This window comes from Hyaena hyaena, unplaced genomic scaffold (genome assembly GCF_003009895.1).
Source record: "Hyaena hyaena isolate Hyena2069 unplaced genomic scaffold, ASM300989v1 scaffold_426, whole genome shotgun sequence".
NCBI lineage: Eukaryota > Metazoa > Chordata > Mammalia > Carnivora > Hyaenidae > Hyaena > Hyaena hyaena.
Window position 1 is genome coordinate 1,329,200 of NW_024081061.1, and position 16,337 is coordinate 1,345,536.

The 16,337-nt window shown below is 34.7% G+C and overlaps 1 protein-coding gene across 15 annotated transcripts in view; it reads left to right on the forward strand.

Annotated features, from left to right (window-relative positions):
- LOC120245652 (ankyrin repeat and KH domain-containing protein 1) overlaps positions 1 to 16,337 on the forward strand; it is a 138,049-nt gene that overhangs the window by 58,647 nt on the left and 63,065 nt on the right. For 8 of the 15 annotated variants that reach the window (XM_039252772.1, XM_039252773.1, XM_039252775.1 and 5 more), the window contains exons 9-11: positions 62 to 253; positions 5,406 to 5,515; positions 9,542 to 9,598. In XM_039252772.1, coding sequence (XP_039108703.1) covers positions 62 to 253; positions 5,406 to 5,515; positions 9,542 to 9,598 — 359 coding nt within the window. Of the gene's footprint in view, positions 1 to 61; positions 254 to 5,405; positions 5,516 to 9,541; positions 9,756 to 16,337 lie in introns of those variants that run through there. The other 7 variants (XM_039252776.1, XM_039252777.1, XM_039252784.1 and 4 more) reach the window with 3 other exon arrangements.

The window sequence follows — 16,337 nt, forward strand, 5'->3', positions numbered from 1 at the left end:
AACAGTAACTTTATTATAAGTCTTTTGCTGCTAGTTTTACAAGCTTTTATGCTTTTCTCAGGAGCAAATATAAATGCCCAGACAGAAGAAACTCAAGAAACTGCTCTGACTTTGGCTTGCTGTGGAGGATTTTCTGAAGTTGCAGACTTCTTGATTAAGGCCGGGGCTGATATAGAACTTGGCTGCTCCACACCTCTGATGGAGGCATCACAGGAGGGACACCTCGAGTTGGTTAAATATTTACTGGCTGCCGGTATGTGGCTTTAAAAATGTCTTTTAGAAAAAGGCTTTTTATATAGCTTTCGTAACTTTACCAGTTAAACTTAACTGTTTTATAGCTACAAAAGTTAAAAGCCAGCTCCACAACTTAACTGCTCTTTTTGGACCCCTAAATCTCTAAAAATGTCATTTTTTTTAATTATTATTTTTAATAGTTGTTTATTTTGAGAATGGGAGAGAGAGAGAATGGAAATGTGGGGAGGGACAAAGAGAGGAGAGAAGGAATCCCAAGGAGGCTTTATGCTGTCAGCACAGAGCCTGACGCTGGGCTCAGTCTCACAAACCGCGAGATCATGACCTGAGCCGAAACATGTAGTCAGATACTTAACTGACTAAGCCACTCAGGCACCCCAAAAATGTCATTTTTAATACATTTTCTTATTATTATTAATGCTTGCTTAGTGACCATAGGTTTTTCATTGACCTTGTCTTTTCATTGAATGGTTTGAGGCTTTTGGAAGGGACAAGTTAGTTTCTCCTAGTCTCTTAGTAAGAGGAGACGTAGATGACATTATAGAGGTTATAATTTGATACTTTTTAAAAAATACATTTATTTTGAAAGGCACAGAGAGTGTGTGCACATGCGTGCAAGTAAAGGAGGGGCAGAGAGAAGAGGACAGAGGATGCAAAGTTGCCTCTGTTCTGATAGCGGAAAGCCCATTGCTGGGCTCCGACTCATGAACCCTGAGGTCATGACCTGGGCCAAAGTCAGACCCTTAAGTGACTGAACCACCCAGGTGCCCCTATAATTTTATAGTTAAAATTTCTTTTAAATTTTTATTTTTGATGGAGAGAGAGTACACATGCAAGCAGGGAGGGGTGGGAGAGAGAGGGAATCTGAAGCAGGCTCCAGGCTCTGAGCTGTCGGCACAGAGCCCGACACGAGGCTCAGACTCATAGACCTTGAGATCATGACCTGAGCTAAAGTTGGGATCTGACAGGCTCCCCTATAATTTGATACTTTTAAGCCTATTGATTTCTTGATATTTCTGAGTCTTCTTAAAAGAAAAAAAAAGAACAAATGGGAATTTAATTTTTGGCAGAAGTACTTAGTTTTAAAATAATTTGTGCTTAGGGATGCCTGCGTGGCTCAGTCAGTTGAGCATCTGACTTTGGCTCAGGTCATAATCTCAGGGTCCATGGATTCAAGCCTCACATTGGGTTCTGTGCTGACAGTGTGAAGCCTTCGAGTTCTGTGTCTCCCTCTCACTTTGGCCCTCCCCTACTCACATTCTGTCTCTGTCTCTCTCTCTCAAAAATGAATAAACATTTTAAAAAATTTTAATAAAAAATAAAATAATTTGTGCTTTATACATTGTTGAGCATTAGAAGAAATAAGTAGTTTTGTACAAAGTATTTGTAGTTTTAGAGACCATAGTAAGAATGTATCAGAAAAAATTTGATCCAGATAGATATATACCTTTATAGATTCTTTTTTTTTTTTTTTCATTTTTTTAATGTTTATTTACTTTTGAGAAAGAGAGAGACAGAGAGTGAGCAGGAACGGGGCAGAAAGAGAGGAAGATACAGAAGTCTAAGCAGGCTTCAGGCTCTGAACTGTCAGCACAGAGCCCATCGCAGGGCTCGAACTCACTGACTGTGAGATCATGACCTGAGCTGAAGTTGGCTGCTCACCTGACTGAGCCATCCAGGCACCCCATACCTTTATATATTCTTTAGAAATAATATAAAATTTTTCCTTTTTATCCATGTCTGATATATTCTTTAAAATTTGATATATAAAGAAATTAATATAGGAAAATAAAATATTTAGCAAAACATTGTTCATCCTTATTACTTTATTCATCCTTTTACTGTTAACATTAATTTCATCATAGCCGAGCTGTAGTTTTTTAAAATTATTATTGAAATAATTTCTTAGAATTCTTAATGGTTCATATGATTGTTTAGATTTTGAAGCAAAGCACAAACTGATCATACACACAAGCTAAACTCTTCTTGGACTCACATGTTATTAATCACTGCAATTAATGTATGCATCAATCAGTCATTGTACCTCCATCATTTTTAGTAACTGTCTGTGTCCCCTGCAGGAGTTCTTACCAGTGGTTACCTTTCTATAGTCTTCCCATGTCCTCTAAGTAAAGTCTTACTGTTTTAAGAGGCTTTTGAAAGAATATGTTTACTAAGAAGTTATTGAATACCAGATATTCTGCTCAGCTCTCATGTGATCTCTGTTAATTAGCACTGGTCCTGGTATAGTAAGAAATATTAAACACATTCTTATGGATATGGAAACAATGCACAATCGTGTTACCCTAAGGTAACCGCCTAATAAATGACAGGGTTAATATTCAAACTTAGAACTCATCACATTGTTTTTTCTTTGTACCACCATGGAGGCTAATTTGAAGTATGTAGTTTCCAGAACTATCTCAGGGATTTGAGAATCAATTTTTTATGTGATCACTATGTAAAAAAAATATTTTTCCAGACTAGAGTGTGCTTAATTTACATGAAATTCTTCTTAGAGTATAGCACTACAAAAACACCGAATAGGCATCTTAATACATTGCCTATACCATTAAAAAAAAAATTAAGAACTTATTTTAAGGACCTTTTTGTTAAGGCATTTTTTTTTCAAACACAGAAAATAGTATAATTAACCCTAAGAACCTGTCACCAGTTTTACCAATTTTTAATTTATGGCCAGTCTTCATTTCATCCATACTCTCTCCATATCCCCCACTTATTTTGATAAAATTATTTTTTATTGAGATATAATTGATATATAACATTAGTTTCAGTTATACCATCTCATGACTTGATATTTGTATATATTGTGAAATGATTACCACACTAAGTCTAGTTAATATCTGTCACCATATATATAGAAACATTTTAATTTTTATTTTAAGTTTATTTATTTTGAGAGAGAGAGAGAGAATGTGCATGCAAGCAGAGGAGGGCCAGAGAATGAGGGAGAGAAAGAATCCTAAGGCTCTATGCTGTCAGTGCAGAGCCCAACACCAGCTCCGCTCCATCATGACCTGAGCCTAACTGACTGAGCCACCCAGGCACCCTCTACCTAACATTTTAAAATAATAATTCCTTAGTATCATTAAATATCTAAGCACTCTTTATATTTTTCTTACAAATGTGAATATGTGTGTTTAATGGCTTTTTTGAATCAAGATTCATAGAAGATTTATACAACTATTGATCGTATGTCTATTCAGTCTATTTTGTCTTTGGGCTCCCCTTCCAGGTTCCTCTTCCATCTTTCTATTTCCTTGCAAGTTTTGATTGAAGAAATGGGATGTTTATCCTTTAGGCTTCCCACAGTATGCGTTTTGCTAATTGTATCTCCGTGATATTATTTTGCTTGTTTTTCTGTCTCTTGGGTTTCCTTCAACGTAATAGTTGGATCTAGAAAAGAATTTGGGTATGATGTGTTTGTCTTACTAGACTACTTCATAGGTAGTATTTGTATACTTTCTTCAGAAGGTAGTAAATGTCTGATTGTCTCTGTTTTTGTGATATTAGCTGTAAATGATCATTGCTTATATCCGTTAATTTATTAGGAGTTACAAAGTGATATTCTCACTTCTTTTATTCCTTACTTGTTTAATAGCTAGAATATGTCTATAAAGAGAAACTTTCCTTCATCAACTATCTGGTTACTCTTAGGTATAAATCATATGCAAACAGCAGTTTGATCTTTTCCCCTTTTATTTACCAGTTTCCAGAATAATAAGGTGATCCCCTAGCATCCTTCAGTGGTGACCAATGGAGTGTGGTTTTGTTTTTTATTTGAACATCATTTGAACTTTCGAGTTTAAACATATGCTATGGACTTTACTCCATCACAGTCCTTATTCTTTTAGAAGCAAAAACTGTTGAAAAGAGGGACCATTTGATCATCTTTGGTCAATAAAGTTAGCCCCTAAATCCTTTTTTTTTTTAAACATTTTATTTATTTCTGAGAGAGAGAGAGCGTGAGCAAGGGAGGGTCAGAGAGAGAGGGAGACACAGAATCTGAAACAGGCCCCAGGCCTTGAGCTAGCTGTCAGCACAGAGCCCGACACGGGGCTCGAGCTCATGAACCATGAGATCGTGACCTGAGCCGAAGTCGGCTGCCCAACCAACTGAGCCACCCAGGTGCCCCTCCCGTAAATCCTTTTGATGTGACCTCTCTATATGATCTCTGCTATGGCGAGATATTTCAGACACATCTTAATACAGATTCTGCCTTAATTTTGGTACCAATCATTGTTCTAAGAAGCCTTAATTCCATTTTGTAGGAAATAGTATGTAGCAGAAACCACATTGTAAAGCTAGAGACTGTTCCTGCTTGGTCTGTCATTGTCTCTAGGACTTTTTGGTTTGTCAGAGTTAGGAAATATTTTTCTTATGGATAAAATGAACTCTTAATGAGTTCATGTCAGCACTTGCAATTCAGAACCATAGAGTTTTTGCTTAACCTCAACAGTCTTCAATCTGTGTTTTTTCTTTCAACCATGCCAAAATTTCAGTACTCACCAAAGGATTACTCATTTGATTTTACCATAATATCCATAGAACTATCCCAGAATACAAACTAACACTATCACCAATATGATTTCTGAAAACTAATATTTTTTATTTTTGCAGCTCTCCTCTCCCCCTACCCCCTTCCCACTTGGAGTATATCTTACCAGGAACATATAGGCAAATTACTGTGTTTTAAAATAATTTGGTTTAGTCCCTTTCTGTGTGCTTAAAATAATTTTACAGAGCATGTTGAAAAGAAAATGAAGGGGTGCCTGGGTGGTGCAGTCACTTAAGCTTCTGACCTTGGCTCAGGTCATGATCTCACAGCTTGTCAGTTCGAGACCCATGGCAGGCTCTGTGTTGACAGCTCTGAGCCTGGAGCCTGCTTCAGATTCTGTTTCCTTCTCTCTCTGCACCTCCCCTATGCTCTCGCTAGCATGCTGTCTATCTCTCTGTCTCTCAAAAATAAACATTAAAAATATATTTAAAAAATAAAAGAAAATTAGGATATTTAAAATGCTTTCTAATATTTTCATATATTGAATTCATCAGTTTCACAAAATTGCAAAACTGAACCATGTAATAGAATTTTACAGTTTATAAAGTAAACGTTTTGGTTTTTTGCTTTGTAGGTGCTAATGTTCATGCTACAACAGCAACAGGAGACACAGCCTTAACCTACGCTTGTGAGAATGGACATACAGATGTTGCAGATGTTTTACTTCAAGCAGGCGCTGACTTAGTAAGACATTATTTTTAAATTTCTTTTGTGAATATTGATGCTCCATCTATTTTTAACATTTAGAAAACACTAGTAAAGGAGATCAATAGTTTGCATACTTTGTAGAAAATAACTTTTTAAAAAGTTTCACTATTTGTTGCATTTATTAAATCTATTTGAAAGTACTTAATTTTTAACAGGACATTTTGTTTCTTGTGTAAAACTGTTAGTTTCTTCCACTTACTCCATTCCCATTTGACATTCCTGAACTTTTTAAACTGCTCTTTATTAGACATATCATAAGTTCAATGATATGTTTACAAAATAGAATAACCTATCAAATCACTTTGAGTGATTTCTTTTGTTTCTTTAATTCACCATATGAAAACAAAGCTACTATCCTCTTCATAACAACATGATTATAGTATTCTATTCTTTTTCTGTTCGTTTAGTATTTTCTATTTGGGTTTTTCAAAATTTCAAATTAGATGACAGTTTCATTTGAGTAATAATCGTTACAGTGTGGGAATTTGTAAATAAATTTTCACTTTAGAGGTGCCTGCTTTATTCTAAATGTTTCCTTTGATGAATTTTAATTTTGTGAGGGTACTTTAAACTGCTTTCTAGAGTTTCTCCCCAAATTTCCCTTTTTTTAAAAAAAAATTTATTTATTTTGAAAGAGAAAGAGTGTGCACATATGCATCTGTGTCAATAGGGGTGGGGCAGGGAAAGACAATTCTGAATAGGCTCCACGCTATCTGCACAGAGCTCGACTCTGGGGCTCAGTCTCCGGAATCGAATCGCAGGATCATGACCTGAACTGAAATCAAGAATCAGATGCTTAACTGACTGTGCCACCCAGGCACCTCTCCTTGAGTGTCCTTATGTATTTCTGAAAAATCTATGTGTGATATGCACAGCTATAAGTGTTGTAGCAAACTGACATATTAAAGTTATTTAGGAAATAGTGTGCAAACACTGCCTCTTAAACCATTTTTAATAACAAACATTCCCACACAGATACATGAGAACATTGTTGGAAAATAATTATGGATTAACATAAATGAGTAGTATGATTATGCTATATATACTAATACTAAATTTTATAATAGTAACACTAATATTCATTCTCAGTAATCAGGATCTGCCCCATCGGTTAGAATTTCTGAGAGGTGTACCTTTTTTGCTTGAAAATTATGCAGAATGATATGTTAAGTAGATCTTAATATTCTGCCCTTTTTCTAGATCCTCTTCCTTTTTTAGACTTGCTTTGGGTCATCCTTAAAAATTAAGAATTGAAGTGTTTCATCACTTGAAATAAAGAAATAGGATACAGCATAAAAGGTGTATGCCAAGTTTAATACTCTTATCCTCTGAATTCTTATCTGAATTTTCTCTTCCATTTCTCTATAGCAAAGTCATTTTCTTTATCTGTTTATTGAGAATTGTTATGAGAATATTAAATAGTAAAAAGAGGTACTGTTAAATAGAATCTAATATATAGCAAGATCTATGGGATTTTGACTGAGTTAAAAATCTAGTATGAAATATTTTTAAATGTTTTATTTTTATAATCTGGAATTACATAAATAGAGTGTGATTAGAGTTCCTCAGAAAAATTACATTAAGTGAAGAGATAGAAAGATTTGAATTTATCATACTTTTACATTCAGACTGTAAGATTAAAAAGTGGGTCAGATAAATATATATCTTAATTAAGTAGAAAGATAATACTGTTATTCTAATATAATTGTTTATTTTTCTATTTTGCAATCTATCTTAACATTCATATTTATGTGTAATTTTAACCATGGTGTAATATAGTTGTTCTCTATTTTTCCCACTGTGTGTTCTATCATAATCTTCTCCATATTGCTACATAGTCTCTATATTTATAACTCTTCTGTTCAGTTAATGACCCATAGTATTCACTTATTAAATAGAACTTTTGACTTGCTCTTCATTTTTCACTATTATAAATACTGGTAAGATTTAATACCTTCGTGTGCCTAACTTTTTTTTTTTTTAATAATTTCACATATTGATTTTAACTTTGAGAAATATTGCCTGTCCCATGCTTTTGCTGTCTCTAGAAAGACATTTTAATGTTAATACGAGTTATTTTCTTGATTAATAAGAAGCAGCACTTGTTCTTTTTTTAAAATATAATTTATTGTCATTGTTCTTTATATAAAATGTGGCAAGTATGGGAAAGTATAGTAAATTTGGCATTTAAAACCTATAAATAAACTTTGTGATTTCAGGCTTTACTAGATAAGCCAGAGTGGGGGAAATAAGACATAATCAGAAATAAAAAAGAAGTGAGGAAAGCAGGCAGATCAATGTGAATTCTGAGGAAAAGGGACTGATGATTTTTCCTCTCTGAACCTTGCGAGGCAGTAGCTTCTCCCTTGTCCTCCCTTCTTTGCTGCCACGTCCTAGCATCTGTTTTGGGCTGTACTGATTCCCTCCATCAGCTTGCAGACGGAAGACTTTCCACTCCTCTCCTATCCTGGGCATCCCGTAGTTGAGCTCCTGATACTACATTTGCTAGTTGTTTAAGTTAAATGAATATTTTGGTGTGTGGGGGCTGGCTGAGAACGTTTATTTGGGAGGAACTATTTTTACCTTCAGTTTTAAATAAAGATGTACAAGTCAGCCTTTGGAACCCAGTTTGAACAAACTCCTGTGCTTTGTTAGATTTTAGAGCCTAACTTTTTCCACAGTTCAAGGTTTTAATATCCCCTGCTTCTGTATGGTTTTCATGGTTTCATTATTACTTAGTTTCTTTGGTTCTTCCAACTTACTTTTAAATCTCTTGCTGGCACATCACTTTGTTCAATTATTTAAAGAGTTCATGTTCTCCTTAATTTATTTGGAAGTATAAGGAATATTGGGCTAAAATTTATTTCCATTTTTGTAGGAATTTCTTTTTTTTTAATGTTTTATTTATTGCTAAGAGAGAGAGAGACAGCATGAGCAGGGGAGGGTCAGAGAGAGAGGGAGATACAGAATCCGAAACAGGCTCCAGGCTCTGAGCTAGCTGTCAGCACAGAGCCTGACGCTGGGCTCGAACCCACGAACTACGAGATCATGACCTGAGCCGAAGTCGGATGCTTAACTGACTGAGCCACCTAGGTGCCCCTGTAGGAATTTCTTAATAGGTTCTCGATTGGCTACATTGTAGTTATTACTTACATTTGAATGAGGTTTGCTATTTGTTGCAAATCATATGGAAGTGGGCAGGGAGAGAAAGTGAGCCTTTAAGAGTCAGCTTCTTCAAGTCCTATAGTTGTCTCAGCATACTTTCTCACATCTCTACCATAGGAGCACATATTCCCTTAGGTAAGCATATCACCCAGGTAAGAGGTAGAGGTGACTTAAGAAGTGAAGCTTTTACTAGGTCATGTTTCTTTTATTTGGAGATTTAGTTAACCCTTGTTGGTGCCTGGAGGGCTAATTACTATTTCTTCTATTGTATCCCTGTCTCACCTTCAAGTACTTTCTCTCTGTCATGAGTCTAGATCAAGAGAAAATAGATCTATTCCATTTCTCAACTTCTTTGGAGGTTCCTGGGTTTTAGTTGAAGAGAGGGAGCACTAAGAACATGTATAATCAGAGAGAAAGCTATATAACCATTTAATCATCTTCTAGTATTTTCCTTACATTTCTCCCAACTTCTGATATTCCCACATCATTTGATTTAATTATTTTCCTTGGTTAGATATTAAGATGCTGCTCTTGATTCTGTGGCCCTAGTTATATTTGAGGGCAAAGGCAGTGAGTTCAAGTAATTTAGCAGAATTATATCTGCATGTATTAAAGTTTATATTGAAGTTATTTTGTAGAAAACCACATTATCATACCCTTAAAAAAAATCATAGTCTGCCTCTGAGACTATGGTCTCTATAGATGAGATTCTTTTTAGATGAAGATCCTGAGTTTATAAAACCCAGCACCTGAAATACCAGTCACAAGGTCTTCATGGCCAGATGTGATTTTCATTTTTGGAATAAGATCCGTGAGTTCTTCTTTTTCCTTTCACAGGACAAGCAGGAGGACATGAAGACTATTTTGGAGGGCATAGATCCGGCCAAGCATCAGGTGAGGGAGGCCTTTGATGCTTGTAAGCTACTATATAAAGAATAGATGTTATAGGTAACCAGAACTCTGGATATCTGAATTCCAGCCAAGAAGTTCCAGGACCTTGCTGGGTGACAAAAGAAATCCTCTTCAACCGAAAAAGATTATGAAGTTCCAATAAAAAGAGTTTTACATTACTAGTAGTTTGCTTCCTTAGTATTCTTTTTATGTGGTATTCCTAAGAAATCTTAGGTGAAAATAGATTTCCTTATTCAGATAGTTCTTTTGCATTCTTCCTTACTGGGAGATTTAACATACTCCAGAGAGAAAGTCTCAATTACAAAGTCCTTTGCTTTCAACTTTTTTCGTCAAAAATCCGAAACTCAGATGTAGGGAGATATACTAGATTGCTTTTTATATAATCCTCAAACAAACAAAAAAATTAGTTTAGTAAAAAATTGACTCTATTATTCATGCTGTTAATTTCTATAAAGTTAAAATTTAAAAAAAAAATTTTTTTTATTATTATTTCTAGGAGAGAGAGAGAGAGAGAGAGACAGCATGGGCAGGGGAGGGTCAGAGAGAGAGGGAGTCACAGACTGAAACAGGCTCCAGGCTCCGAGCCAGCAGTCAGCACAGAGCCCGACGCGGGGCTCGAACCCACGAACCACGAGATCATGACCTAAGCGAAAGTCGGACGCTTAACCGACTAAGCCACCCAGGCGCCCCAAGTTAAAATTATTTTCATAAAATTGCCGCATGTAATCTCATTCTGAAATTGGATTTTAAAAAGGTGAATGCTAATTCAGAAGCAAACCCTTCTTTTGAGAAAATGTGTTGAATTTCTACTGATGATTTTAAGAGTCAAGCAACTTTAGCAGCCATTTTAATGCAGAGAGATTTGTTTAAACTAAGGAGCAGTGCTTAATTTTAAAATTAGGAATAAACTGTGATTGTATCACAATTACCTTAGGCCTTCTAAAATAAATTTTTTAGTATCAAGCCACTCTTAATCATAATGCTTATTAACCATCTTCATTATTGGCTTATTGAATACAAAGTTGTTGTATTCTATTTTGAAAAAGTAACTATATTTCACAGAAATATATATGTGAAAATAGGAATTTTTACTTAGCTATCAAGAATACAAAGCTAAGTATTATTTCAGATAAAGTTTCTGTTTCTCCCTAGATTTATTAAAGGAAGTCCGATTATTAGTCTCTCTCTGGCTGTAAGTCTCAAAATTTGATATACTTTTTTTAAATAAGGTTTGTGGCCCCACTTGTAGAAGTTCAGAGTCAGCAGACCTAAGTGGAGAATCTGCATTTTAAATTATATACCAGGAGATTCTGATAACAAGTTTTCCATATTCCACACTTTGAAACATTGCTAGAGTCTGTAGATTTTTCTGCATCACTGTTGAGTTCTGTTCCTTTTCCATCTTAGCTTTATAATCCATCCTTCTTCCTCCATCCAAACTGAGTAAGTTTGGTTTTTCCCTTTGTTATTTGTGATTTTTAGAAGCTGAGCTAAACATAAGCCCTAGACTAGTACTTCAGTCTTTTTTGCATCTCATGTTCTCCTGAAGGATATGAATAAGATCAGTAACAGCAGATCACTCAGGTAGCAATTAAAATACAGTGGTAGACTGAAAGAACATACCCCTTAGGGAAGTACATCAGAATCCTCTAGTACATATGTAGTATAAAACAGTCTCCCTCCCTTTCCTGTGATTTTGGTCCTTCCCTTGGTTAATGTCCTCCTCCAACTCCAAGAAGTACTGCCTGCCTCTGTGATATGGTTACAATCCTTAGATGTATACCTTGGGTATCCATGGCTCTAGTTTTAAAGGAAATCAATATATTTTTAAAAATAATAAACTTTATTTTCAACTAAATTTTGTTAGCTAAGCCAAAATGGGGGGGAAAACTACACCTTTTTCCTTCTAGTACTTATTCATCTGAACTAGAACTTTGCAGTATATTTCTCATGGATAAGATTTTAGAGGACTTCACAGTTCTAATTATGCATTTATCAGTATATTTCAACCATTAGTGATAATTGCCTTAATTAACTTTAAATATGACCACCCAGTTTTTAACTATTAGCTTTTTATTAAAGAATAACATATACATTTTTTAAAGTTTAATTATTCAAAGCTGGAAAAGTTTTACCTATTTTTTTCTTGATCTAAAACTATTTGTAAAATACACAACTCCTAGTACATTTTTTAAAGGCCAAGTTCTCTCTGTCTTGATTATTGTGTATTGAATGAGTCCTTTTCAGCTATTTAAAGCTTGTTTTAATATAAGTATAAATGACTTCCAGTCAAGAAGGTTAAAGTCAGTGTTGCTCTATTTTAAAACCTTTCTTCTCTCTATTGTTTCAAGTCCATAGATATCAGTAAAATATGGGAGAAAAACAAACTAAAAATATGTAGCTATACTCAGAAACAAGATTTTAAAAGTCTGGACTAGAAATGGATCATGGATCCACAGCTGAAGCTGTAGGCCCAAGGAGAATTAAGGGTAAAAAAAAAAAAGAACAACCCTGGTGAGGGGGGTCGCTATGGGGGCTAGGATGTCAGTTTCTGTAGGGATATAGGGACTGAATGCATCACAGATACAGAGGCCAGTAAATCTAGTCTGCTAGATCGAAGCAAGGAACTGGACCTTATTGCCCGACCTATGAAAAAAGATGGGGGAGGGGGGAACTCCAAGCAACTGCCATTGGTTGCAATTAAAAATTATCTACTTGTTCTTGTAGAACAAAGATGCAAACATAACACTGTAAATAAGAATTGGGAGGACACTAGTTTTTGATTTAGTGAGCAGAACTGAAGTAACTCGATATGACTGGAAGTTTAAGTTGCCAACGAAAGATCTACTTCTGAAATGCACTTAAGGAACAGATTCAGGCAACTTTCCAACCATCTGATGAGAAGGGATAAACCTGTGGATGGAAATAAAAGAAACAACTCCTTGCAAAATGAGCTTTTCACATAAAAAAATTATGAAGTTCAACACCAAATCTACATCGAGAGAAGTCAAAATCCAAATAAACAGATAGTTAGCAAAGCAGCAGAATACAAGCCCAGGCAATTGAAATAAAAGACTTTAACATGTTTATTTTAAACTATAGCAAATAGCCGTAAAACAGTGTGAGGAAAAAAAACAAAAGCCAACAATTATGAATTAACAGACAGGTATGAAACTAAAAAATTAAGCATTGGGGGAAAGTTGTGGAAATAACAATTCAATATATATGTTAAGGAGTACATTGGACACTGTTGAGTAAAAAAATTAGTGAATCATAAAACAAGAAATAACACAACATAGCATAAAGATAAAGAAGCGGGAAATAATGAGAGAGACACTGAGAAAAAGGGTAAATTCAGAAATTCTACCACACATCTATTTGAAGTTCCTGAATAAGAGGATAGAAATGGAAACCAGAGGCAATGTTTGAAGAGCTAATGGTAGAGAATCTTCTGGAATTGAAGTTAGACATGAATCTTTAAAAAATTAATCACTAAACAGAATAAATGAAGCTGTAGAATTTGAAAGATTAAAAACAGTATCTTAGAAGCTGCTAGAGGAAAAATTGCATTACTTCAAAGGAACAACGATCAGACTTTTGACAGGAGACTCTCATCAACATTAATAATCACAGAAGACAATGGGAAGTAATATCCTCCAAATGCCAAGAAAAAAAGTAGAGAGTGTTCTGTATTCAACCACTATTCCAGAGAAGGAAAAATAAGCTTATTTTCAGATCAACAAAGAATAAAAGAGCTTATCACCTAAGATCCTTGCCAAAACAACTACTAAAAGATATATACATCAATAAGGAGAGATATATATCCTGGAGGAAGGAAGGCGTGGGATGCAAGAAGCTACGGTAAGCAAAGAAATTAGTCAAACATATTATAAATATAAATTTATAAATGCAAAACTAAATTTTTATGTTTAAAACCAAAGTAATAGTAAAACTCTAGGCAGCAATAGTTTGAAATTCAGAAGGATGTGTTAGAAGGTGGAAAAGCCACACTAGACTCCCTGTGTTGTTCAAGAGAGGAAGATCAGGTACTGAAAAACTTGAAAGATTTTTATCGGTGATCAGAACAAATGTAAACTTATTGGACACAGTTGTTAAAGGCAGAGATTTTGAATTAGATGAATAATACCAAAATCTAGCAAATTCTGTTTTCGGGGAATAAATCTAAAGCCAGTGATAGGGAATCGTTGACAGAGTGATGGAAAAAGTTATGTAAGGCAGTATTAATACCAGATGAAGTGGAATTTTAAACAAAAAGCATTTTTAGAGATAAATGCTCCTCAAACTGATAATAACAGTCAGTTACTAATCAGTAACTGATAATATACTCTCTAAGTAAAATAGAAAATTACAAAGTTACAAGAAAAATAGATTAAATTTGTGGTGATAGGATTTTTCCATATGCTTCTGTATTAAACTGATCAAATAGACATTTGTTAGGAACAGAAAAATCAAATTTGCTTTTGTTTATACTTGTTTTTTTTTTTTTTTAAACTAAAGAGAGTGCGAGGGAGTGTGGGAGAGGAGCAGAGGGAGAGAGAAAGATTGAGAGAGAAAGAATCTGAAGCAGGCTCCATGCTCAATGCAGAGCCTGACATTGGGGCTCAATCCCATGACCGTGGGATCATGACCTGAGCGAAACCATGAGTCGGACACTCAACAAACTGAACCGCCCAGATGCCTCAAACAAGCCCCTGTAAATAGAGAGCTAACATTGTTTCCACTATATACACTATATATTCTTTAACAACACATGGAACATGTATAATAATCGTCCATGTTTTAGGCCACAAAAAGTCTTTAATACAAACTTATTAGTCATATGGGCTACATTTCTTTGATCTCTGTTGCTTTAAAATTACAAATCGATGATAAAAACTTCTTTTAAAAATCCCAAACACCTGTAAAATGAAGAAAGATCTTTTACATAGTTCATGAGTTAAAGAGACAATCATAGTCATAATCATAGTAAAAATTACAAAGAAGTTATCACAAAAACTACACATCAAAACTTAAGTAAGAGGATGCAGCTAAAGTGGTCCTTAGACAGAAATTTTTTATCTTAAATAAAATGAAAGTAAATGAGGCTAATGAACAGGACAAAGAAGAAAAGAAATAATAAAGATAAAAGCAAAATTTATAGATTAGAAAACAAAAAATAGGAATAAAAAAGAAAAAATAGGCAAGAAAAGCAAAATTAAAAGCTATATTAACAACAAAACACAACTACTGAAATAGATAAAATAAGGGAGACTATTTTTTTAAAAAGGGGGAAAGGCACAGGTCAGTAGAAATTTAAAGTTACAGTGGAGATCTTTAAAATTTATAAGGCAGTCATATGAACAATCAATAAATTTAAATGCTTACATGAGATAATGATTTTTTTCTGTGAGTATATAAATTATAAAAGTTGACTCATGAATAAGAAACCTCAATAGAACAATAAGTGTTACACATTGAATCAGTAGTTTAAAATCATTTATCCACTAAAGGTAAGAAGCCCAGATAGATTTATAGGTGAGCTTTACCAAATGTTCAAGGAACAAATAAGCCCTTTATTATTCTAGCTATTCCCCAAAACAGAGAAAGAAGCTATATTACAATGTCAATATCTAAGTTTATAACCTTGGAAAATAATTTTCTGTTTATGAAGGAGAAATATCATAATTTATATCTTAAAGTTTGATCTTGAACAAATATTGGCTGTGCTAACAAATCCAACGTTCATAAGTAAGTAGTATATATTAAACTTTGATTCTTATTTTTGGGTGGGAGGGGCAAAGACTTTTTCTAAGTTTATTTATTTATTTTGAGAGAGAGAGAATGTGAGAGGGAGAGGGGCAGAGAAAGGAAGAATTTCAAGTAACCTCCGTGCTGTCAGCACAGAGCCCACATGGGGCTTGAACTCAGGGAAACTGAGAACATGGCCTGAGCCAAGATCAAGAGTAGGACACTTAACCGAGCTACCCAGGTACCCCGATTACTGTTCTATTTTTTTATTTTTTATTTTTTAACTTTATTTATTTTGAGAGAAAGCATGAATGCAGTAGTGACAGAGAGAAAGAGAAAGAACCCCAGGCAGGCTCTGCACCGTCAGTCAGTACACAGCCCAATGCGGGACTAGAACTCTGAAACTGTGAGATCATGACCTGAGCTGAAATCAAGAATTGGATGTTTAACCAACTGAGCTACCCAGGTGCTCCCCACCCCATTCCTATTTTAAAAGAAGAATTTAATTGTCAGATATTTGGGGGGCAAATGGTATATGTTGTGAGATTTACATTATTGATTTTGGATGTGAAATATAATACATTATAAAGTTGGGGCATTGTTTTATCAATCATTTTCTAAAACTTAATTGTTTCTCAAAACCGAAGAGTGCATGTCTATATTTATAGGGAGGAAAATAAAATAGGCATCTTTTTACACCTTATATTTCAAATATTTTGTTAGTATGTTGAATTTTGAAATTTGACTTGGAATGAGGATCTTAGGACTGTACTTCTGTGATCTCTTTTAACAACTGTAGTAATGTTTGATATATGAAGACCTAACAGTTATTTTAAAAGTTTATTTTAAAGAAGCACTTTTTTGGGGCGCCTGGGTGGCTTAGTCGGTTAAGCGTCCGACTTTCGCTTAGGTCATGATCTCGCGGTTCGTGGGTTCGAGCCCCGCGTCGGGCTCTGTGCTGACTGCCAGCTCA